The sequence below is a fragment of the Notechis scutatus genome, chromosome Z (assembly GCF_049901735.1).
Source record: "Notechis scutatus isolate UNSWTSFEM ecotype Mainland chromosome Z, rNotScu1.2, whole genome shotgun sequence".
Taxonomy (NCBI): Eukaryota; Metazoa; Chordata; class Lepidosauria; order Squamata; family Elapidae; genus Notechis; species Notechis scutatus.
The window spans coordinates 62658561-62683992 of record NC_142025.1 but is presented as its reverse complement, the minus strand read 5'-3'; the positions used below and the strand labels follow the sequence as shown (position 1 = coordinate 62683992).

General features: G+C 39.5%; 1 protein-coding gene across 4 annotated transcripts in view; it reads right to left on the bottom strand.

Annotated features, from left to right (window-relative positions):
- The window catches only part of ITGA9 (integrin subunit alpha 9), a 588311-nt gene that overhangs the window by 303224 nt on the left and 259655 nt on the right, over window positions 1-25432 (bottom strand). For all 4 annotated transcript variants that reach the window (XM_087946920.1, XM_087946922.1, XM_087946923.1 and 1 more), the window contains exon 16: window positions 8115-8264. In XM_087946920.1, the coding sequence (XP_087803046.1) occupies window positions 8115-8264 (150 nt within the window). The remainder of the gene's footprint in view (window positions 1-8114; window positions 8265-25432) is intronic.

Sequence of the window (25432 nt, the reverse complement as noted above, 5' to 3'; positions counted from 1 at the left end):
TAAAGGATAGATATGGCATGGATGGATTCCGAAGTAGGAAAAGATATCAAGGAAATAGAAATAATGCCAAATACTTGGGCAGATCATAACCCCCTAAAACTGAAATGGAAAGGGAAGGTGGACCTTAAATCAGAGAATTTTGAAAGATAAAAATTATGTACAAATATTGGAAAAAGAACTTAAAATATTTTTTTAATGACAAAGTGAATGAGCAAACAACATTACAAAACTTATATGGGATACAACCAAAGCTTATATTCGAGGTTTAATAATAGCATACAGAGCTAGAAGAAACAAAGATAAGAAGAAACAACAAATGGAATTACAGGAAAAACTTAAAGAATTGGAATTTAGAATGCAAAAAGACCCCCAAAATGAGGAAATCAAAGGAGAGAGGGATGTGGTCAAACATAAAATAAATTTAACTTTACAAGAAGAAACGGTACAAAACCTTAGAATGGTGAAACAAAACTACTTTGAACATGCTAACAAACCAGGGAGATGGTTGGTGCGTAAGTTAACAAAAGAGAAAGAAAAAATTAATACAAAAGTTACAGGATGAGAATGGGATTCCACACTATTTGATAGAAAAAAAGAATTGCCCAAAATTTTTTCACAATGTTATATAATTAGGATGATATATGAAAGAAAAAGATCAAGCAATACTTAAACGAGAGAGGTGTACTCACAATCCCAGACCTCACAAGGGAAATGCTAAATGCCAAAATTACAGTGACAGAGATGAAAGAGGCAATTAAGAAACAAAAAAGCAATAAAACACTGTCGCCACTTTTGTTTATCCTATCAGCAGAGGTATTATTAACACAAATTAGGCAAAAGCAGTAAAAAGTACTGAGAATCAAAAAGGAAGAATACGAAACACAAGCATTTGCAGACGATATGGTGTTTATCATAGAAGATCCCCTAGAAACAGGAAACATACTACAAGAAATAGAGAAATTTGGCAAAGTTGCTGGCTGAAAATAAATAAAGATAAAATGAAGATATTAACTAAAAATCTTACTGTGAGACAGAAGGAGGAATTGGAAGAGAAATTGGAGATCCAGACAGCTAAAAAAGTGAAATATCTCAGAGTCTGGCTGACAGCAAAGTGTCCATCCATAAAAGGAGATAACTATGACAAGCTATTACAACAAATACAAAAAGATTTGGATAACTGGGGGAAACTACAGCTGTCGATGATAGGAAGAATCACCACCATTAAAATGAATGTACTGCCTAAAATACTGTTCCTCTTCCAAATAATTGCAATAAAATTAAGAAAAAGGTTTTTTTGAAGAACTAAATAAAATAATAATAAAATTTATTTGGTTAGAGAAGAAAGCCTGAATAAAATTGAAACTTTTGCAAGATAGTAGAAGCAAGGGAGGTTTTGGACTCCCAGATTGGGAACTTTATTATCAGGCTGCAGCCATGACATGGCTAAAAGATTGGGTAAATCTAAATAATAAAAGAGTGTTAACAATAGAGGGGCATGACTTGCAGATTGGCTGGCATGCATTTATTTGGGAGAGGAAAAATAAACTGCATTCATATTTTCCAAGACACCAAGTTAGGGACACCCTGCTATCTGTCCAGAAGAGAATCAAGAGAAACTGTTATATGAAGATTCAAATGTGGACCTGCCCTAAAGCTAAGAAATATTGACTCAAAATTAAGAATTGTCTAGAAGAAATTACAAAACAAAAAACTGAATTGAAACCAGAGATATTTTTATTGGGTATATTAAGATATAAAATTGGCAAAAAAATAACCGCAGCAAGAATTACCTTTGCCCAGAACTGGAAATGTGACAATTGTCAACTTATAAAATATTCCTATGCCTGTTTTAGTAGTTGCCATAAAAAAGGGAGGGGAGGAAGAAAATCTGGAAGAACAGTGCAGCAGTTTGAAAGTACATTTGAAAAGATTGTAACTAAAATACCAGAACTTTTGCCCGCGAATATATTTAATTGGAAAATGTGAATGACACCCAGCCCATGAACGTGCTCAATTGGAGAATCTGGTTTATGAGAAACCCAGGGGGGAGGGGGAAAACAGGGTCACAGTGACAGTAAATTACATATGCCAGAGTTAGCTTCATACAGGGCAGTGTCAGTATGTCACCTCTAATAAATCCTTTGAAGTTTTTTGAAGTTTGGCTCGAGAATCATGATTTAATTAGAGCGATTGCTGGAATCCTGACAGCAAGCCAACTCTCTTAATAAATCAATATTACTGGGTCCCAACCTCTCCGATCGCTTCCTGACATCTGGGTTGTGTGGAGGGAAACTCAAGTAGCCATAGCAGAGTTCAGGCTATCAGGAGGAGAAACAGACTTGGCCTCCATTCAGAAGCAAACAGAAGCTGATAGCATAATTAAAGCTGGAGGTCAGCCCCTCTTGAATTCCGAAGTGGAGAAACTCCATTGCTCCCATGGAGGAAAGAAAACCAGATAAGTACTGGTGGAAAAAGAAGATTCCTAAAGCCTCTGAGGCTGAGTTTCCCCACCCATAGGCCCAAAAAGGGAGAAGGTCCTTGAGTGAACTGGGAAGAGTGGATTGGATGTGGGACTGGGCACAGGCCAGGGCCCCAAAGTCCCTGACAGAATCCCTGTGGAGATCCATGGAGCAACTGAGGGAAGAATCTGACCAGGTCATCATTTGGGATGACGGCCCATAGTGCTACCCAAAACAGAGGGGAGTTTTTACAGAGCCCTTTGAAGTGAGGAGAAACAGGTGAGACCACAGCCCTCCTTTTCCCCACACAAGAAGGAAAAGGAATCTGAAGCTGCAGCTAGTGACTCCTCCATGTAGCAAGCAGACACCCCCCGTGTGAACTAGAGCCAGGAAAGAAGGCCAGCCACCTCAAGCGCAAGCTTATAGAGGGTGACAGGAGGACAGAGGAGCAGTGCTCAATGAACTGCCCCGGTTCAGGGGGAAATTTGATGGGGACCCAGACCAGCTAGCTCTATTCCTTGACTCAGCTGAGATCTACCTAGAATGTAATGGACACCTCTAACCCTCCCCTAGAGCCACGTTAAACACCATTTCTGAGGGGCTGAAGGGAGAAGCAAGAGGATGGCTAGCAACCCTCCACAAGAGGAGGGTCCCCTAGCTACAGGATGTAGATGACTTCCTATGACTGCAAGAGGCCAGATTTGAGGAGGCAGAGGAGGACCTGTATGTGGAAGATGTGCTCAGCAACTTAAAGCAGGGAGGAACACAAGGAACACATCCATGAATTCAGGAGGATCAGTGGGAAGTTACCCCTTTTGCCTGAGCGGATGCTGGCTCATTTTTTCAGAACAAGTAATTAGCCAAGTAACCGCCTATTGGGACATCCCAAACTGACTCTCTGAGTGGTTCTGCGTGGCCATAAAAGTCGACGGGGCATTACGCGCTAATGACAGAAGAAAGCCACCAGAAACCAAAGAGAGAGATCAGCCAGACCAGAGATCACCCAGCTGACAAAGAACCACAGCACCACAATCAGTCCCAAAACCAGTCCTCCTACGAAGCCCAAATAAATGCTACCAATGTGGAGGGATAGGTCACATGGCAGTGGCATGCACAACCCCAGGCCCAAAACCAAGGCCAGAACAACCACCCACAGCACGACTGGAACGAGACCCCAGGCTGCGTAGGTCCCTCCCTACCCAACCAAAGGGGGGACCCCCAGACGACAATGACCAGTTGCCTGACTCTTATGACAGTGAGGATGAGGGTGAAAACAACCCAATGGTAAATGGACCAGTCCCCCTTTTCATCTTCCCAATATGGCGCACAGCCCCAAAAACAGGGATTCCGGGGACTTTCCAAGCCCTAATAGATTCAGGCTGCACTAGGTGCCTGATCAACCTAACCATGGTCCTGAAACTGCGGATCAGAGCAAAAAGGCTGGCCCACCCGATCCAATTTCTACAGGTTGATGGGTGCCTATTGGGAGGGACCCATGCCAACTAAACTAGTGAGGCTAGAGCTAGATGATCACTGGAAAACAATTTGATTCGTAGTGGCCCCCAAAATGACAGATGCAGTCATACTGGGACTCTCCTGGCTAGACAAGTGGGGAGGCAGCCTCAGACTGAGGATATCAAAGAGATCCCAACCTCCTCCTCACCATCAAATAGAAGCACCGCCCATGCAGGGAACCCTCCTAGAGGGCTTGCCAGAACAACTGGAAGCCACCTCTGACAAAACCCCAGGGGCCAGACAGATCCCAAGAGAATATCAGGACCTCGTGGAGGTATTCAGCGAGACTGAATGTGATGTCCTACCTCCCCATCATGAGGCAAACTGCCTCATAGAAATCATCCCCAGGGCAAAACTACCAAAGCCCAAAAAGTATGCCATGACACCCTGGGAAATGGAAGAAATGCACAAATATACAGACAAAAACCTAGCAAGGGGTTTCATCGAGCCAGCCAAGACACTAGTTGCAGCCCCAGTCCTGTTCAAAGAGGAAAAAGATGGGACTATGAGATTATGCATCGATTTTAGAAGCATCAACGGCCTGGGTATACAAAACCTATACCCCCTCCCGCTCATGAAGTACATGCTATCTCACCTGGCCAGGGGAAAGGTCTTTACCAAATTAGACCTCAAAGAGGCATATTGCCAAGTCTACATCAGGGAGGGGGATGAATGGAAAACAGCATTCAACTGCCCCCTAGGGAGCTTCCAATTCAAAGTCATGCCTTTTGGACTATAGGGAGCCCCTATGGTGTTTATGCAGCTAATAAACGAGGTGTTACACAAGCATCTCTATAAGGAGGTCCTTGTCTATTTGAATGACATTCTCATCTACACTGAGACCATGGTGACCACCTACCCCTAGTCTGCCAGGTACTGGAAAAACTTCTAGCAGCAAACCTGTATGTCAAGCTGTCGAAATGCAAGTTTTACCAACACATCTGGGCTACTGAGTCTCCATTGAGGACATAGAGATGGGCCCAGACAAAGTACAAGCCATCCTAGGCTGGCAATCCCCTTGCACCTGCAGAAGCTACAAAGCTTCTCAGGGTTCGCAAACTTCTGCCGGCAATTCATTCCCTCCTTCATGAGGATTGCCAAACCCATGACTGATCTCTTAAAAACAGGGAGCCCTGGGACGAAACCCCACCTGGGAAACCCCTACAATGAGACCTAACCTGCCAAAAGACATTTGAAATACTGAAGGAACTGTTTGCAAAAGAACCAGTGCTGAAGCATCCTGACCCCGAACAACCCTTCATCATCCAAGCAGATGCCAGCAACATGCAGTGGGAGCAGTACTACTCCAAAGAAATAACCAAGGGAGCCTGCAGAAATAACCAAGGGAGCCTGCACCTACACTTCCTGCAAGTTCACAGACACAGAGAGGTGATGGGCTGCATGGGAAAAAGAAGCTTTCGCAGTGAGATGGGGACCCCTAACCTGGCACCACTTGCTAGAAGGGGGACAGAGGTCATTCAAAGTCTGGACCAACCATAAAAATCTGGAGGCCCTTAGGACCCCGCAAAAACTATTGCCCAAACAAGTTTGCCGGGCTCAATATTTCAACTGGTTCAACTTTGTGCTACAGCACATCCCAGGGGGAGGAACTTTCTAGCTGATGCCCTCTCCCTTATGCCCCAATACAAATGCGAACAGGAGGAGGTAGTAGACATCATTATCCTGCCTACCCAAATAGCTGCCCAAGTAAATACCAGACAACAACGCCATGACTGGCAAGACCAACCTGCAAGTGACCTAACCACGAAACTCAAAAGCGAACTACTAACAGACCTTTGGTTCCGGGACAATCAACACATCTTGACAAAAAGAGATGACCTAGCATGGAAGGGGATGAAACTCTACATACCAGAATCCCTACAAACACTAGTCCTTCAGAGGAGCCATGACGCCAAACCGGCAGGCCACTTTGGGTTCTTACACTTAGCATGGAGGCAATTCTGATGGCCCGGCATAAAGAAAGATGTGGACAGTTATATGAAGAGTTGTACCATCTGCACTGCAATGAAAAAATGACCAGGAAACCTCCCCGGACTGCTACAAATGGTAGCAGAGCCAACAAGGCCATGGGAGGAGATCGCAATGGACTTCATAGTGGGGTTGCCATAAAGTGAGGGAACAAGGTGATCTGGACTGTAATAGACTTATTCTCCAAACAGGTGCATTTCATACCTTGCAGTCTGCCCACCAGTTAGCCAAGTGTTCTTGAAGCACATTTACCACCTGCATGGAGTACCACGAAGAATTGTCTCAGACAGAGGGATTCAGTTGATGGCTAAGTTCTGGAGGGAGTTCCTGCAGTCTATTGGGTCATCCTAGGGCCTTAGCTCAGCCTTTCATCTGAGCACCAATGGGGGGGCAGAGAGACTGAATGCCATGGTAGAGCAGTACCTAAGGTGATATAGGAATTATCAGCAGTCCAACTGGGCAGACCTGCCTTTCACGGAGTACCTAAGGCACTATGTGAATCCAGCAGTCCAACTGGGCGGACCTCCTGCATTTCATGGCATACAATAATGCTGTCCACAGTATCATGGGACTTGGGGTTACCCTTCAGGGTAGTGAGTAGTATGGACTTCGTCCCAATGCTTGAGTATCCAAGGGATCCCGCCCTCACCAATCAGCCTGACCGAATGAATATCAATACTGGAAGCAACTTGGGAGAATGTTAAAAAAGCACTAGCTAAAGCACCTATAAAAAAACAGGCAGACAAACACTGAGCCCCGCAGCAGCTATTCCAAGTGGGGGAGAAGGTCTACCTCTCCACAAAATATCAGAGGCTAAAACTCCCTACCAAGAAACTGGGGCCAAAGTTTATGGGATCATTCCCCATAGTAAAGATTATCAACCCAGTCACGGTGCAGTTGAAATTGCCCCAATTGCTAGTGAAGATATACCTGGCATTCCACAGTAGCCTCTTAAAAACTGTGGTCGGATCGACCCTGAGGCTCCTACATCATGAACCCCCAGACCCCGTGGTCATATGAGGCCAAACCCATTATGAGGTGCAGCAAATCCTTGATTCAAGGTAGCACAGGAGACAACTCCAATACTTAATCAAGTGGAAGGGCTACCCGTTATCCGAGGCATATTTGGTAAACAGTTGGAACGTCCAGGCCGATCGCCTTATAGAAAATTCCATGCAGAAAATCCAACCAAGTCTGGGGAGCCTTACATTCTATATCTGCACTCAATTTGGTCACCTTCAAAAAGTAAGAGGAGCCAAATGTCAACTCATAAAAGGTTCCTATTCCTGTTTTAGTAGTTGCCATTAAAAAAAGGTGGGGGGGAGGAAGGAAATCTGGAAGAGCAATGCAGCAGTTTGAAAGCGAAAGTACATTCCAATTCTTATCTTTAAAAGATTGTTAACTAAAATACCAGAGCTTTTGCCAGTGAATAAATTTAATTGAAGAACGTGAATGATGACACCCAGCCCATGAACTGCTCAATTGGAGAATCTGGTTTATGAGACACCCGGGGAAAGGGGGGAAATAGGGTCACAGGTGACTGTAAATTTCATATGCCAGAGTTGGCTTCATACAGGGCAGTGCAAGTATGTCGCCTCTAATAAATCCTTTGAGGATTTTTGAAGTTTGGCTTGAGAATCATGATTTAATTGGAGCGGTTGCTGGACAACAATATTTCTTCCAATATCATGATAATAAAAAAGGTTTTAGAATGTGCAGAGAGGTTGTCAATGGAATTAAAAGATACAGAAGAAACAGAGTACTATGAGATTTGGAATTTATGGTATAACTGGTTGGAATGTAGACGCAAAGCAGATGGATGAAAATTATGTAGGAGTTAAGTCAAGATGAGATAATTATATCTATAACCATGCAAATAATTATGTAAATAATTATGTGAATATGTGTCTTAAATAATAACAATATGCAGTAGTAACCTACACAATTAGAAATATATCAGTGTGAGTGAACACTGGTACAAACCCACTGTAATGAGTGGAAATGTGTTTTTAATTGTGAAAATATGTTCAATAAAGATTATTTATAAAAAAAGATAGAGAATCTCATTTCTCTCCCATTAGGGAAGCAGACAACATTGTTTATTTCTGACATTGATTATTGTTTTTAAAGAAAAAATTTCCAAACTCGAACCTGGTTTTTCTGTGAAATTTTCTGGCCTCCTTTCCATCGGAGTACAGGCTTGAGCGCAGGTAATTCTTTTTCCTCCTTTTCCACAATATGTTCCCCAAGGCTATATGTAACTTCAAAGACAATTGGTGATATCACATCTTTGACTCTTCTCTATAAAAAGAGTAAAAAAGAACAGTTTAATTCAGACCATAGAGGGGGTTGTAGAAGTACAAGCCACGGCATTGTCTTCTTGCATTGTTTTCTCTTTCTCCTCTGTCATGTTTTTTTCCAGTTAATTATTCTTTTTTTCCCCAATTGATTATAAACTACGCTTTCCACTGTCAGGTTTAGAAATTGACATTTTCCACCAGTACCTTCAAATAGTTCTCAACAGCTTTTCAAGTTCATCTCCATAAACAAAACTTACTATTTGCATTTTAGTGGAGTTCATTATTTTCATAAAAGATTTATTTTCCTAAATAGAACTTTTATTAGGAAGAGGGTCAATATACTAAGAAATATATTAAGGCCATAAGGCAAACCAATGTTTGTAAGTCAACTTATACATACATAAAACTACTTACTTTGACATAGGAACTATATGCCAGTTACAATTTTAAGGACCTTTTCATAATATGTATAAGAACTAAGTCAACTATTCATCAAATACACACCAGCTGTTTCCTGAAATCCTACCAATAACTAACAAATCATCATACCATAAAGCTAGAAACACCTGAGACTAAACGTGTGAAATTTAGGATATCTTCTAAGATACTCTATCCATTCTCTTTCACTTTTCCCATGATTCTCCATTTCCACACTCACATCCTGTACAAAAAGGGAGTAACATAGGGGTGTCAAACTCGATTTCATTGAGGGTCACATCAGGATTGTGTTTATCCTTCAGGGATGGGAATGGATGTGGCCAGGGTGGGCATGGCCAGCTTGACATCACTTGTGTCGGGGGTACCTGTAGTGGCCTGCTTGCTCTGCCAACAAAAAATGGGCTCCTGAGCTCTGTTTCTAGCTGCAATGACTTCCTGCAACCCTCTGCCAGCAAAAACAGAGCTTGGGAGGGCCACGTGTTTTCAGTGGCAGAGGCACCATGGGCCAGTCCCTCACTTTTTCCAAGGCCAGATCTAAGCACCCTGCGGCTGGATCTAGCCTGCAGGCCTTGAGTTTGATAACCCTGGAGTAACATATCTCAAGCATAGTAAATTAAATATGGCATTTGGAGAATTGCTGGCAAAAGCTAGACACTCTGATCAGCTCACTATTGCAATTGTTGCTTGACAGTAGGACAGCTAGAGATATAAACTGTTACAGTATGACTAATTGAGATTATCTTAAATATCCAGCTCCTGTATCTCCATTTATAGCTGCAGAGTGTAAAAATAAAAAAGAAAAACTCAGAGGAAAGAAGAAAGCAAGCAAATAGAGGCAGACTTAAATCCTACATCACCCAAAAGGAATTTGCTGAACTTTGAGAAGATTATTGAACTTGTTTACATAATGAGGGAAGAAACAAGGAGCTCTTAATTTAAAATACATGCATTCTGCTTCCCCAATAAGGGAAAGGGACCATTACAAAATATAAAATCATATTCCATTTTCTCTTTTGCTGTTGCAGCCTTGAATAATTGATATTATATATAATAAATAGTTCAATTACCTTATTAACAAACAGATGAATGAGTGCCAACAGAATTGGAGCCAATATGTTTGAGAACTGCTTTAGGAAAAGATTTTTTCTTGAAAAGTTTAGTCTTTTCAAAGTGTTGGGTTCAATTTAAACTTTTAATTTTTAAATAATCCACTGCAAGTCCAAAAGACTCAGCAGAAGGGCAATAAAGTGATATGGTTCATTGACAGGAGGGATTATCATTACTGAAGGGCAGACAGTTGTGTCAAAATTTGGCAGAAGGTATAGTTTGATCTGTCATTCGAATGAATGACCAGAATAAACAAACTAGTTATTAGTTATGTTTTCAGCAGAATCTAAGGAAATAGCTACTCTGGCTTATTTTTTTTCTAATCAGAGAAACAAAGAAAGTATTTTATATTAGTTGAGATGTGTAAGTTTTACAATTCCATTTTGAACAGTATGTTGGCCAAGCTAGTTGTTAAAACTTTTATTCAAGTATTCAAATTTATAAAGGCATTCCTTATTAAAATGAGTGGAGCATGGATTTTAAAAACTCAGTTACTACTATTGCTTACATTATACAAGGCAGTTGTCTTGTTGATAGTTGATGAAACACCTACGGTACTATTCTAGAACTGAGTTTGCTCATTCAAACTCCCCCACATTCATTTGCAGATGGAGACTAGAACTAAGAAAAGGCCATTCAAGACCTTGTAAATTTAAATAATACCATACTAGATTGTTTGCCATTACTTCTTCAAAAGAAAAAAAAATTACAATCCCTACTTCTATGGGTAGGATTTTATTTTTTAAAAAAAGAAATCAAAGTCACAGCTAGGTATTATTTATAAACAGAAAAAGCCTTTAAAGAAAATATGTATACACTGGGTGGGATTCTACTGGTTCCCACCGGTTCCATAGAAGTGGATGTTAAGATTCTGCCCAGTTTGGGGAACCGACAAATTGTGCCCCTGGGCTGGTCCTGCCCCTCGCCTCTCATGAGGCTGAAGATATGTTGCTGGAACTGCCAGGCTTTAAGCCTGGAGCAAGAATTCCTTTCTCTTCCCCCCCCCCCCATCCCATTTGGAAGATATTGAGTTTTGCAGTTGGTGGCTATGTCTTCCATGCTTCCTAAATGAGATAGATCGAGTGGGAAGTGGCTGATGTGTGTAAGTGTGAAATTAAGCTTCCTCCTATCCATTCAAAAAACAAAGGAGCAGATATGGTTTAATTCTGCTTCAGCTCAAATTGCTGGGAGAAAAAAGTAGTTTAAAATTATTATTTAATTGACTAATTCATTGGTTCCCGGCACTTCTTGTAGCACCGAGCTGCTTGCCTTTTAAATCCAGCTTCTCCAGCTACACTCCTGAAATCCAAGAGTGCTGGATTTCAAAATAAAAACCAAAGAGCTTAGTGCTACAAGGAGAAGAAGTTCCAAGAAGAGTTTAAAGCATTTTAAAGTAGCCCGGAGCAAGAACCCCTTTCTCTCTCCTCCTCCTATTCCCGTCTGTGACTATCCCATTTGAAAGATATTGAATTAGTTTTGCTATTGCTAACTACCTCCTCCATGCTTCCTAAATGAGTGGGAAGTGGCTGGTGTGTGTGGGTGTGAAATTAAGCCTCCTTCCTATAAAATCCATTCAGAAAACAAAGGAGCAGATATGGTTTAATTCTGCTTTAGCCCAGATTGCTGGAGAAAAGTAGTTTAACATTATTTAATTGACTAATTCATTGGAAATTGCTGTGTTATGGCTTTTTATAGATGTAGTGCATATGTAGTGCATATGAACAGATAAAACAGATAATATAAACAGATAATACTTAGCCTTAAAATTATGTTATGTAGGTAGAAAGGCAATTAGATTTGCTGGCCTTCCTAGATATGATTTTCAGTAGTCAGTCTCTGCTGATTTACACTACTAATATAATTAAACCAAAAACAATCTCTAAATTTAAGACAGCACTTGTAGAGTTGTAATTGCAGGAAGGTCATTATCTTGATGGCAAACCTCAGATAAGGACAAAGCAAATACAACTCAGACAAACAAAATCACTAATGCAAAGAAGGATTAGAGAGAGGAAGTAAACATATGTTAGACTTTAACTAGAGATAATTAGTTGTGTTAATTACTATGCTAGACAGTAACAAAGGTTGAGCAACAACCAAAGTTAACCAATGTTAGAGGATTACTAAAAATGTGTATAAATACAAGACTAGACTCCAATAAAGTCATCATGATTCATTTGATCATGGTCAAACACCTCAACTGCCTCATCATTACAACAAGTACTAACCCTAGAACATTTTAATGGACTAGGAACAGCCATCCTGGAAGAGATATTTGGGGGGGGGGGACTTTACTATTTAAAGCTGTGTCATTGTGATGAAGGGGCAGTTTATATTACATTTTATAGATTAATCCACCAGTAGAAAATAATTAACATCCATTTGAGGTCAATCCATGCATTTAATGAAGAGGAGGCGGCAATATTAAACCAGAGTCTTAGTACAAGGGGCAATCCAGAAGAAATGCCTTGATGGTTCTGTCCAAACAGAGACATGAGTGTGGTAAGTATGAAATCTTGTTAAATCAATTCATACAATGCTCAATATCTTTAAAGTTGATAATTCTTTCATATTACTGACTTGGGAGTAATCAAATGATCAGGTCTCATGCTGCCTGGGAAATTCTGAGAATTGAAGTCCACATGCTAAGCTTGAAAAACACCCAGATTTGCTAATTTGCTAAGCTTGAAAAACATTTAGAAATACAACTTCTTGTGAGCCTGGGTTATTTTCCTGCATTTTGGTAATAAGGAAATTATCCTATTGTGCCTGGTGCAGAGATGCAACTGAAATCTAGTTAGATGCTAATTGGAAGGTTAAAGCCGCAGATACAGATAGTCTGACTTACAACTATTTGTTAGCCTCCATTTAAAGTTACAACAGAACTGAAAAAAGTTACTTATATTCCTTCCCACCCCCCAGGGACTGACAGAGAGAGAGAGAGAGAGAAATGAGGAAGAGAGAGATGAGGGAGAGAGAGAGAGAGAGAGAGAGAGAGAGAAAGGAAGGAAGAAAGAAAAAGATGAGAAAGAGAGAGGGAAAGAGAGAGACACACACAGAGAGAAAGATCCATCTTTAAAAGAAAATAGAAAAACGGCTGTTTGAGTGTTTTAAGGTTGCAGACCCTGGGTTAGATAAACACCATGGTTGTTAAGTGAACCTTGTGGCCATTAAGCAAAAACTGTGGTTGTTAAATAAGTCAATTTTCCCCAATGAGCATTTTTAACTGGAAACCAGAAGGAATTGTTGGAAATTGGCAAAAAACATAGAAAACCTCAGTCACAAGACTATGTGGGAAGTTGTAACTGGTCATAAGTGTGTGTGTGTGTGTGTGTGTGTGTGCGCGCACGCGCGTGTGCGTGCACGTGTGTGCATGGCTGTCAAAACATCAAAAACAGGTCAAGTAGCTCTGGGGAGGTCAGTTGTAAATTAGAACACTTCCTAAGCAACTGGCCATTAAGTGAGGACCACTTATATTTTATTTGCCAGTCACGTGGCCACTTAGCCACGCTCACCCCAGTCACATGACCCACTAGTCATGCCCGCCCAGTCACATGACCACCAAACCACGTCCACCCAGCCACATGACCAACAAGCCATGCCCACAAATTAGGCAACAGCCACAGAACCGGTTGTTAAGAAATTTGAATCCCACCCCTGTGCATACATACTGTAACTTATTTTTTCCCATTTCCTAATTAAAATAAACTAAAGAAGTGATGGGATGTGGATTTCAGGCTGAATTAGGAAAATGCATATTACCTCAATGACTGGAACTTAAGTTTATTTATATGCTTTTCGAATGGCTTAAGAGTTAATAAGAAATTAAAATGTTGAAATGTTTAACAATGATTGATTTTAAAATGTAATAAAATATTAAAGGGAAAGGCAATGGGAATGTTATAAGATTTAATATTTAGATTTATTATTTAACTATGTATTTAATCATTTTGGATTTATCACTCTGTTTTTATTGTTATTAAAAGAAAAAAATTAGTAGATAGAATGTACCAAGCAGAATCAGATTGGGTATTAGGTGTTATTTTAAATATTAATCTAATTAATTTAGGGGGAGGATAGAAAGGCATCATACTCTGATTAGTGATTTCAGGAGAAATTCTTTTTTTTTTTTTATAAGGAATGAGATAGAGGGATAATAAAGAATGGGTAAAAGATACAAATATAATGATTTAAATTAAGATGGATTAAATAAGATAGAATTATGAAGAGTGAAATGTGTGGAGAAGTTTATATAGAAGATATAGAATGGTAAACAAAATAGGTAATGATATGTAAGATGAGCATGAATATAATTGAAGCCCATATAAAGAGAGGTACCTGGGGCCAAGTTACTTTCCTAAAAGATTTTTTATATGTTTGTTGTGTGTTTATGTTTTTGAGAGTATTAATAAACCTTGTAGAAATACAGAATGAGAATAATGGTAATCAAGTCAGAAAGAAATAGATGAAATAATAATAGTGAAATTGAATAAGAGTAAAGAGAAGTAAAGAGAAATTGGATAAGAGGTATTTTTATGCTCATATGGAAATGGCTTAAAATAGAATTGTAGTGTATAAAATAAGGTTTTATCTGACTTGTAAAATTTATAATGGAAAAAGGTTCAAATATGTAATGGTTGATGATGATTTGTTTGTCTTTGAAATTAATAAAATTTGCTTAAAAAAAAAGTTTATTTATATGCTTTTCGCTTATGATCGTGATTAAGGCAAAATTCCCAATTATTTTAACAAATGTGTTAAACAATACAGCTATTAAACTGTGTTTTAAAAATTCACATAAGTCCACACTGGGAAATCAGACATTGTCAATCTCTCAAATATGAAATATCACATTTCATATTTTATGATAATGTTTTGTGAAAGAACAACATCCAAGTAGAGATGCAACTTCGAATAGTACATGTAAAATTATCTATTTTCAACCATTCTCTTCCTCTAATGTTCTGATTTTTCTGCTTTTTTCATAATACATTACAGCAGAGGTCCTCAAACTACATCCCGCAGGAGGGATATGACCTGCTGGCCAGTGTGTAGTCGTGATTCAGCCCTGCACCCTGCCCTCCCCTCTCCTCCCAACAAATCCTTGCATGGCTGGATGCACTGCCCACATTGCCCCTCCTCCAGTTGTCATTCTTCCAGCCTGCAGAGGTCTGCTCATTGCAAAGGTAAGGCTGAAGGCATGGGCCATAAGTGGATGTCTTACTACTTCGCCCAGGAAGCTTCCCTGAGGCTCAGAAGCCCCAAAAATGGAGCATAGGGGTGCTGCATGTCCCCCGGCTACATTTTTTGCCTTCCTGGGCCCCAGAGACACTTCCTGGGAGCAAAAAGCCCCCCCAGGAGGCTTCCCTGAGGCCCAGAAGGCCCAAAAATGGAGCATGGGAGGAGTTACACCCCCCCCCAGGCTCTGTTTTTTGCCTTCCAGAGCACCAGGGAAGCCTTCTGGGAGGAAAAACACCCCCCCCCCGAGGCTTCCCCGAGGTCCAGAGGGCAAAAAAGAAAAAAAAAACTCAGGGGGGGGGGTTCTGCAAAACAAATGAAGAAGCCGTGCCCACCTAGTCACATGGCCACACCCACCTAGCCACACCCACAGAACTGGTTGTTAAAAAATTTGAATGCCACCCATGCTTAGCTTTTACCCAGAAACAACAAGCACTGGCTGGCTGGTGAGTTTTCTTTGATCTCTAGATTTCCAAATACATAGACATGAATGTACTCATATAGGTTTATTCAATTCAATCTCTAAATAGTCAAAGCAGGTTTGGTGTATCCTGGGCAGGGGTAGGATTCTACCTCTTTGGACTAGTTCTATATAACTGGTTGTTATGGTTCTGCACAGTTCGGAGAACCGGCAAATTGTGCCACTGGCTGGCTTCTCCTCTCCCCACTAGCCCCTCCCTGCCCAGTCACACCTTATGTGCACCATCAAACTTGCCTGCATTGTGCCTTCGCCCAGAACAAATAGACACAGGAACTAGCCAGATTTCTCAACCCAGTTTCTTTTCAGGAACAGAGATCAATCTTTTTCCTTCCAAACAAAGCTGAATGGAGAAAATTATCCCATCAATAAATACAGGATTAAATGTCACCAAGCAAAGAATTTAGCTTCACCAAAAACCAGTTTTAGACCAAAACTCAGAAAGGGAATGTAAACTCATGTTTGAATGTCAATCTTTCTAGCTAGCCAAGAAGCCTTGCTGAATATCACTCATCTTGGTTCCTTGTCATTAAAAGTTTTTTTTCTGGCAGCTCTGCTTCCTTATTCAGTTATTTCTTCAAAGTGCTAATGATTGCATCCCAGCTGGAAGACCTCCAACAGGGGAGTATTTCTTCCCAACAGCAGTGTAAAAAACTTAAAACAACCCTTCCCCTTTAAGAAAGTCAAGTAAAGTACCAGCAAAGGAGAAAAAAAAAACCTCCAGAGAAGCTCCAGAGACAGGAAGTCTAGGCATACTGCCAAGAATGTAATAACAGAGTTTCTGTAAGCAACGCCACCAGAATGTTTCCTTCCTGCCTTCCTTACAAGATTAACCCTGTAAAATGGAAAAAAAATAAAAGGAGATTTCTCCCAACAACCAGTTCTCCGAACTACTTAGAAAGTTAACAGGTTCTAACGAATAGGTAAGAACTGATAAAATTCCTCCCTTGGTTATGTAACACTACAGCTTACAACCTCATTGTACCACCAGTAAGTGATGATTACCTGTACAATTTTAGTAATGAAAAGCAAACTTCTACAATCTATTCATTTGTAAAGAAACTTAGCCTTTTTGAAAAACAATACTAAGAAATACATAAATTTCTTTCAGTCTCCAAATAAATTGTAAATAAATTCAGATCTAGATTTCTATAAATTTAGGATCAGACTCAACTTTCTTACAAAAACAAAATTCATCATGATATGAAAGTACTCCTTCCTCCTATAAACTATGCCATCGATTGGAGGTCAATCTTCTATATAACTTGAAACTGGTACTCTCAGAAACATACTAATGCTATCTATACCAAGATAGGAGGTTCCATTCCACTGAGATCTAATTCAGATACATATCTGATAAAGAACAAAAAGGTAAATTGCATCTGACCCATGGAGACAATACTGGAAGGCCCCAGCCAAGCAAGCATGAAATAACTCACCTCCATTAAAAACACTTCAAAAAAAATAAGAATGTGATATGTAATAACTGAATTGTAAATAACAAATTAGGAAAAACTGGTAAAATGAAATAATCAGTGAGTGTCAAATTTAACATATTCTAACATTTGATTACTTTTCCTAAAACTAATGACAAGCAATATTTCAAACCACTGAATCAAATATTTCTTAAGGATTGTCTTTGAAAACAGTATTGCAACAGATTATATATTCAACTTTAAAAAATGGTTCTAACAAAATTATACCAGAAAGTTCAGGTTCCCCATGTATTAGAAATTAGCTTTTAATCACTCATAATATCAGCTATACAAAAATGACTTTGGAGCCTATTTATCATGTATTGCACAGCATTCAGTTAGTTGATAAAATTAGTCGTGTCTCCAATTAAAGGTACTAAATTGGGAATAATGCTCCATTTACAATGATGACTAGAATGATTCTAGATAAAACTTGAATTTTAAGTTTTTTTCCCTTGCCTCATTTTTCACATAAAAGGTGAACCATAGGCTGTATTTATAAATATCTTAAAGTATTTATTGATTAGAGCTGGCAATCTGGAAAGTACGTGTTTTTGCATTTGCTAGTTTCTTCTTGCTACATTCAGTGCACTTCCAGACCTAATATCTGGTTTACACATGTAATATGATTGGTTAGCTTTTAACTTCATGTGATGCTCAAACTCATCCACTATAGTTTGATGTTGAATATGAAGCATGATGCTTTGAAATAGAGACATAAATGTACGAAAAGTCTGCTGGATCAAACCAACGGAGCCTGAATTTGGAGCAAATAATCTCATCTCTCATTGAAACATCAAGAAAATACAGATAGTCCTCACTTAATGATCATTCAAAGTTATATCAGAGCCCCCAAAAGTTACCTAGAACTCATTATCAAAGTCACAGCTATTGTATACACACTCTTCTGTAGTCACATGATTGCATTTCAGGCCATAGCATCTGGCTTGCATTTATGACCAATTGCAGCTTTCTGTTACTGTGATTTCCAGCAAAAATAATCAATTTGGAAGAATAGATTCACTTAAGGACCATAAATGATTCACTTAACAACCATGGTAATTTGTTTTACAATTGCTACAACTTATAACCAAAATTTCCCACTCAATTATAATCATTAAGTGAAAACTGCCTATAATCTTGGCTACTTCTTATCAGCAAAAGGGCCAGTTCTGTGCACAGCATAAATACTTGAGTGCTATTTGCTGAATAAGAGCATAAATTATTCTCTACACATTTAATTGGGACAGGTACATTTTATATATGTATTTTCCCCTTTGTGCAATCAAAAGGCTTTTTTAAATTAATAACAAAAGGGGGAAAGTAAAAAAAGGAGAATAATGATAGAGATATTTGTGAAAGTAAAAAATACATGAAAAATACAATCTTAGGTGTGAGAACACTATTATAATATAAAACGAGTGTTTAATATTTTAAAGTCTCAGGAAAATTTTTTATAAAAAAGAATCAGTTACCTGGACTTTAAGATATCTTATTAATTAAGCTAATGAGCAAGATTGTCTTATTTCAAAATATTTAGGGGTTCAGCATTTCCCACACATCTGAAGGCAACAGGCAGGGATGCATCACTTCTCTTACCTACAACACTTTGCCCTTATTCTCCATTTTTAGCTATTTCACTGAAGTAGTGTCAAACTACTATGAAGCTGCATTTATAAGTAAACCACTAAAGCCTTGAGGTGCTTTCTTCTTGAACAGTGGTGGTATTCCACCGGTTCTGCCGAGCCAGTAGAGGTGATGAGCAGCGGAAACTGAACCGGTTCTCTCTGCTGCTCTACTGTTGGGCCCACCTGCCTGCCTAGGCTCCCATACCTTTATTCTTCTGCTTTTGAAGCGCAGCTGCTTTGCACAGCACAGAAGAGTGCCATGCGGCAGCTGCTGAAGCAATCGGGAGAGTGCAGGCTTGTAGTAGGTTAGTTGGAACACCTCTGCACCTGCACAAAGTGCGTGTTTGTCGCACGCATTCACACAAAGTGTATGCACACGTGAAAAGCATAACCACCAAGCCAGGTCCACCGAACCAGTGGTAAAAGTTTTTGAATCCCACCACTGTCCTAATGCTTTTGACCTAGTGCTTTTCCCTACTTTCTTCAATGTAAGCCTAAATTTTGCAATGAGAAACTCATGATCTGAGCCACAGTCAGCTCCTGGTCTTATTTTTACTGACTGTGTAGACTTCTCCATCTTTGGCACATAGTCAATCTGATTTCTGTGTTGACCATCTGGTGATGTCCATGTGTAGAGTCATGTCTTGGGTTGTTGGAAAAGAGTATTTGCTATGACCATCATATTCTCTTGACAAAATTCTACCAGCCTGTGCCCAATTTCATTTTGTACTCCAAGGTCAACCTTGCCCATTATTCTGGTTATCTTTTGGCTTCCTACTTTAGCATTCCAATCCCCCGTGATGATAAGTTCATCATTTTTTGGTGTTAATTCTAGAAGGTGTTGTAGGGCTTCATAGAATCAGTCAACTTTAGCCTCTTCAACATCAGTAGTTGGGGCACAGACTTGGACTACTGTGATGTTGAATGGTTTGCCTCGGATTCAAACTGAGATCGTTCTGTCATTTTGGGGATTGTATCCCAGTACTGCTTTTCCTACTCTTTTATTGGCTATGAAGGCTACTCCATTTCTTCCTAGGGATTCTTGCCCACAGTAATATACCTGATGGCCATCTGAATTAAATTCACCCATTCCTGTCCATTTTAATAAGCTGATACTTAAGATGTCAATGTTCAGTCTTATCATTTCTTGTTTGACATCCAGCTTGCCTTGATTCATGGATCTTACATTCCAGGTTCCTATGGAGTATAGATCTTACAGCATCAGACTTTCCTTTCACCATCCACAGCTGAGTATCCTTTCAGCTTTGACCCAGTTGCTTTGTTCTTTCTGGCACTACTAGTACTAACCCTCTGCTCTTCCCCAGTAGCATATTGGATACCTTTCAACCTGAGGGGCTCACCTTCCAGCTTCATATCTTTTTGCCTTTTGGTACTGTCCAAGGGGTTTTCATTTAGGCTCAATGTAATGTAAAACAATAAATGAAACATGGAATTACATACTAGTGAGATAGAATTAAAGATTAATAATTAACCTTTTAGATCAATATAAGTAACAAAACTATTCCAATTCATATTTTTGTCAATATTTTTGACAAAAATTGCATAATTTGAATAATTGAATAATATTGCAAATTGCATAATTTGAATAATTGAATAATATTGAATAATTTAGCCATTTTCATAGAAATTTCATTAAACAAATCAGTTATTAGAAAACATTCAATCTCTATTTCAGGCTAACCCAAACATTTAATAAGAAGGGAAAGAATTAATTCAAAAGTGCAAGATGTGATATGAAAAATTTATATTTAAAAGCTGACATGTTTCTATCAGGTTACAAGATTTCATTTATATATAATAAATATATCGACGAATAAGAATTGGGGCTAATAGTTCATTTATATGATATTTTAAACTAACTCCAAATACAATTTTAAATAACCATGCTGCTATAATATTTATTTCAAAATATTATAAGAAAAATGTCTGTAGAAAAAACAGGAACTGGCAAATTGTGCATATAATGGAAGTATAATTAGATCTCTATGTTTTATAACAGGTGATAACGGCATCCTAGTAAGCCTCTAAGCTCACCTGATCCCAAAGAACAGGAAACGCTGCTATTTGGTATTACTGTAGTCTATCTATGTCAGTCACCCATAGTTCATTTGCATAACCATCAGTCCTGGCATAACTAGCCCAAGAACATGTGTTTCAATTACACAGCACTGACAAGCCACATGCTTTATTCTATCTTTTAACATTTGTATAGTCATGGAAGGTGCCAATCCTATCCAAGAATACTTAGCAATAGCCCAGCTGGATTTCTTTCAGTAAAAGAGTTCAATAATTAACTAAGTCAAAGACCAGGGAGCCTAATGAAAGTTCAGTACTAACTGGGGACTGACACTTTGCCAAATCTTACAGTAAACCTTGAAAAGCAATATACAAACAATTCCAGTGACAGGATATCTGAGGGCATGCATACTGTTGTTGTATTTTTAGTATTGTTTTAATATAATTAATACTTATTCTGCAATGAGAGCCTAACCACTTCCTAGCCCCTAAGGATAAAAAAAAATTCTCTGAATTGCACTGCCAAATCTATTATATTTCATGCCTCCAAAATCAACAGAATGCTTTTTAAACATCCTTATATAAAAGAGCAAGATATAATTCTTTATTTCTCTTTCTCTAGCATACTTCATTTTTTGCCCAAAATCCGGAATATCAACTAACCTATGATTTAATTGTCCATTATGTCTTAACAAAAGGGCACAATGTTAGAAAAAAGCATTTTTGTCCTCTTGAAAATCTGTAAGATCTCACACATTTCATTGTCAGGCCTGACCAAAAGACCTCTCAAAAATTTTTATTTGAAAGTAATCTTTACCCAATCTAAGAATGATAAAATCCATCATGATTCTACTTGGATGAAATATCATTGGAAATGCTGCCTTTAAATCATGGTCTTTTACAATAATTTAGTATTTTAAACACAGGAGGCATTCTTGTTCTAGTAGTTTCTTTAATATCCCAGAAAGGAAGTTTTACTTCTCATCTGTGTGATATAATTAGCTATGATTTGCTAAAACAGCTAGCAGTATATTCTAGAGTGTGGCTTATGGACAACACTGAGGCCAGTTATCCTGAATATACAGTATTTCTGATCTCAGTGTGTTTGAAATTTTGATGGAGTAGTTTTGAACTTTCACATTTCGAAAGAACAGCCTCATTTAAAGAGCTTTACCTAAGCAAAATCCAAATATTCTAATGCATAGTATCACTCTACTGTTCTTCCAATCTGACCTTACAATACTGTTCCAGCATCACAAGTTTTCTCTGACTGGGTGTTATACTAACTGGGAAGTTAAACTTTGGCTGGTCTATAGTCTTCTATTGTGTTTCAAGTTGTTCTCTTTGTGTGGGGATATTTTTGTAGTAAAAAATTAAACACATAACACAGATCTATTTATTTAATTCCAATTATAACATCCCTCCCCACATCAGCCACACAGTGGCTCAGTATGGTTAACACAGATGAAACAGAAGTCAATAAGAAATAAATGTATAATCAGCACCCAAAATAAAATCAGAAGCAACTGTCAATACAACAATCTCAAAGGCTCTGACATTCCTATCCCTAGGCCTGAAAAACAGTCACATCTTCAAAGGCCAGCACAGCCCTTGGGATAACTGACACATAATTCTGCAATATTTCTGCACTTATGAAGAGTGATTGATATTTTAGGGTGAAATTGAAGTTATTAATAAGTAGACATCAACTGGATATCTGAATGTTCTCCATGATAGCAGAGGTGGGATTCTACCAGTTCGGCCTGATTCTATAGAACCAATTGTTACAGTTCCCGGTAGTTCGGAGAACCAGTAAATCAGGCCTCAGGCTGGCTCCACCCCTCTCCGCCCGCTTCTCCACTCCCTGCCCAGTCAGTCCCCATTGCGCATGCGCAACATCGTGCGCATGCACAACATGACTGCAGCCTGCTTTTGCCCACCCACCAGGCCAGCCATTGCTGCCTGCCTTTCGCTGCGGCAGAGCAAAAAGCTTGCAAGTCTCCGGTCCCTCTCTTTGGGAAACGGCTCCTGTCTGCTCACAGGTAAGCCTGTGAGTTGCGCTAGCCCCTCCCCTACTGTCCCCAGGCCTGCAGCTAGCTCCCCAGGGCTCCCGCAGCCATCTCCGGGGCTCCCCAGGCCTCACCCAGCCTACTTACCTGCCTCCTCATCCCTGGGCTCAGATGGCTGGCTTCCCCACCTGCGCGGCCCCATCCCACTGGTGGTGCTGGCTGGGGCTTGCCTACCTGCCCCCCATTCCTGGGCTCAGCTGCCTGACTAAGCTGCTACAAGAAGCACAGCACCTCCATCACCTCTACTGCCTCTGCCCACTTCCTTTCGTTTTGCTGCTGCCACCACTGGCACCATCACCACCCGCAGAGGTACCATACTTTGGGAGGACTTAGGGGTGCTCCACGTCCCTGCTACCACCGCATGCCTCCCCCCTTTTCCTTTTCCCGCAACCCACTGCTATCTGGAGTTCGCAGGATCATTTGGTTCATCCCAGACCAGATGTGTGTGTGTGTGTGTGAGAGAGAGAGAGAGAGAGAGAGAGAGAGAGAGTTAAGAGAGAGAGACAAGAAAGAAAGAAAGAAAGAAAGAAAGAAAGAAAGAAAGAAAGAAAGAAAGAAAGAAAGAAAGAAAGAAAGAGGAAGGGAGAGAAAGAAAGAAAGAAAGAAAGAAAGAAAGAAAGAAAGAAAGAAAGAAAGAAAGAAAGAAAGAAAGAAAGAAAGAAAGAAAGAGGAAAAGACAGAAAGAGAGAAATAGAAAGAAAAAGGGAGAGAAAAAAAGAAAGAGAAAGAAAGAGAAGGAGAGAGGAGAAAGTGAATGAGATATATGGATGGATAGATAAATACATGGAGGAAGGGAGGGAGAGAGAGAAAAAAAAGGAGAGAAAGGAAGGACATCAACCCTGGTTTCAGAACACCCTTTGAAGCAGCACAACAATCTAGGGCTAGCCTGCAAGGGATCTCAGGGGTCATCTAATCCAACCCCCTGCTCCAGCAGGAGATCCTTACAGAATCAAAGAATAGCAGGGTTAGAAGGGAGTGTGTGTGTGTGTGTGTGTGTGTGTGTGTGTGTGTGTGTGTGTGTGTGTGCATGGCTGTCAAAACTCCAAAAACAGGTCAAGTAGCTCTGGGGAGATCAGTCATAAATTAGAACATTTGGTAAGCAACTGGCCATTAAGCGAGGACCACTTGGTTTGCCAGTCACATGGCCATCAAGCTACGTCCACCCAGTCACATTACCACCAAGCCACCCCCACCCAGTCACATGACCACCAAGCCACACCCACAAGTTAAGTCATGCCCACAGAACTGGTTGAATCCCACCCCTGCATGATAGCCTTTTACATATAAGAAGCAAGACACACTGACAATTATCAAAGCTTCATTCCTCCGAATGTGCAATCTCAAGCTATTTGATTCTTGTCTTACTATGTACATCAGGAGTGAAAATGATGTCAGACATAAAAATATTTTTACATCTAAATTAATCTGACATTCAATTGATCCCTTTATTTACTGATGCTATTTGGTCACTGAGAAGTTGACATTTTATGTTCCTTTGTATTTTGTCCTGATACCAGAAAAACTAACATAGGAAATGAGCTGAAAATCAATCTCATGGGCACATCCTGTGCTAAATGTCTAATCTGGATGAGTAAAGGATTTCCTTCCATGAATTATTTCTTAACATTTTTCCAGTAAGACCTTCATGTAGATCTACCAAATCTCGAACTGCAAAACTCCAGATATAGAAAATTCTCTTTCCTTCCACCTGGTAGACCTAGCTTGAAATCATTCAGGATCTGCTTTTAGTTACATCTCAAGGGGTGGGTGTGGATGGGTGGGTATGTAATTGTAAGTTGGAAGTACAGCTAAAGTTTAGTGATCCTACAACTAGATGGCAAGGCAACTACTTAAGCAGCAAATGCTAGGAGCAGCAATGAAACCACCAGCTACTAAAAATGAAGCAGACATATAAGCAAAGAAGACCAAAACCCCTCTCCCCAAAATCTGGCCTAAAAGTTGCCTTCAGGAAGGAAGATAAGAAGGAAACAAGTTGTTAAGGAAGCAAATGGGGGAGGGATTCAAAGGAAGTTGGATCTTAAAGAAATCCCAATCACAGTTAATCAAGAACTTTTGTGGATATAAAAGGATCCTTGTGTGTTTTCCTAATTATTTCCTGGCAACAAGACCAAGCCTTTATATGCTATCTGCTCTAGTTGCATCTATCTAGACTAGTGATCACCAACCAGTGGCCCACAGACAACTGGTGGTCTGCGAGAAAATTTTGGTGGTCCACAGAAAAATCTGGACATTATTTGCATTTTTAATGTTTTATTAATAAAACAAAAATAATATTCTAAGAAATTTTTATATTCAGAATGACAATTATCACCTTTATATTGCACTAAATTCATGAACTGTACGAGGGGGACATGAGAGGCACAGTGTGATGTCAGGTAATCTTAAGTTGTATGAGGCAACCATTACCAAGCCGTACGCTTCAGTATTGTTTCGACCATTACAACATCACCCCCCTCCACGAATACCAATTCTCATCCCATTGTTTTATTTTTGTTTATTTCTCAGATGCTCTTTTTAGATAAGTTTGACCTTAACTGGGTATTTTCTTTAACTGTAATATTTAATGGTATCAAATAGTTTGAGTTTGATAACTATAATTTCTTGTTCGGTTTTAGATTCAAATGAAATAAACCCATAATGAGTGAAAAAAAGCAAATAAATATTTTGCATTTCTTTAG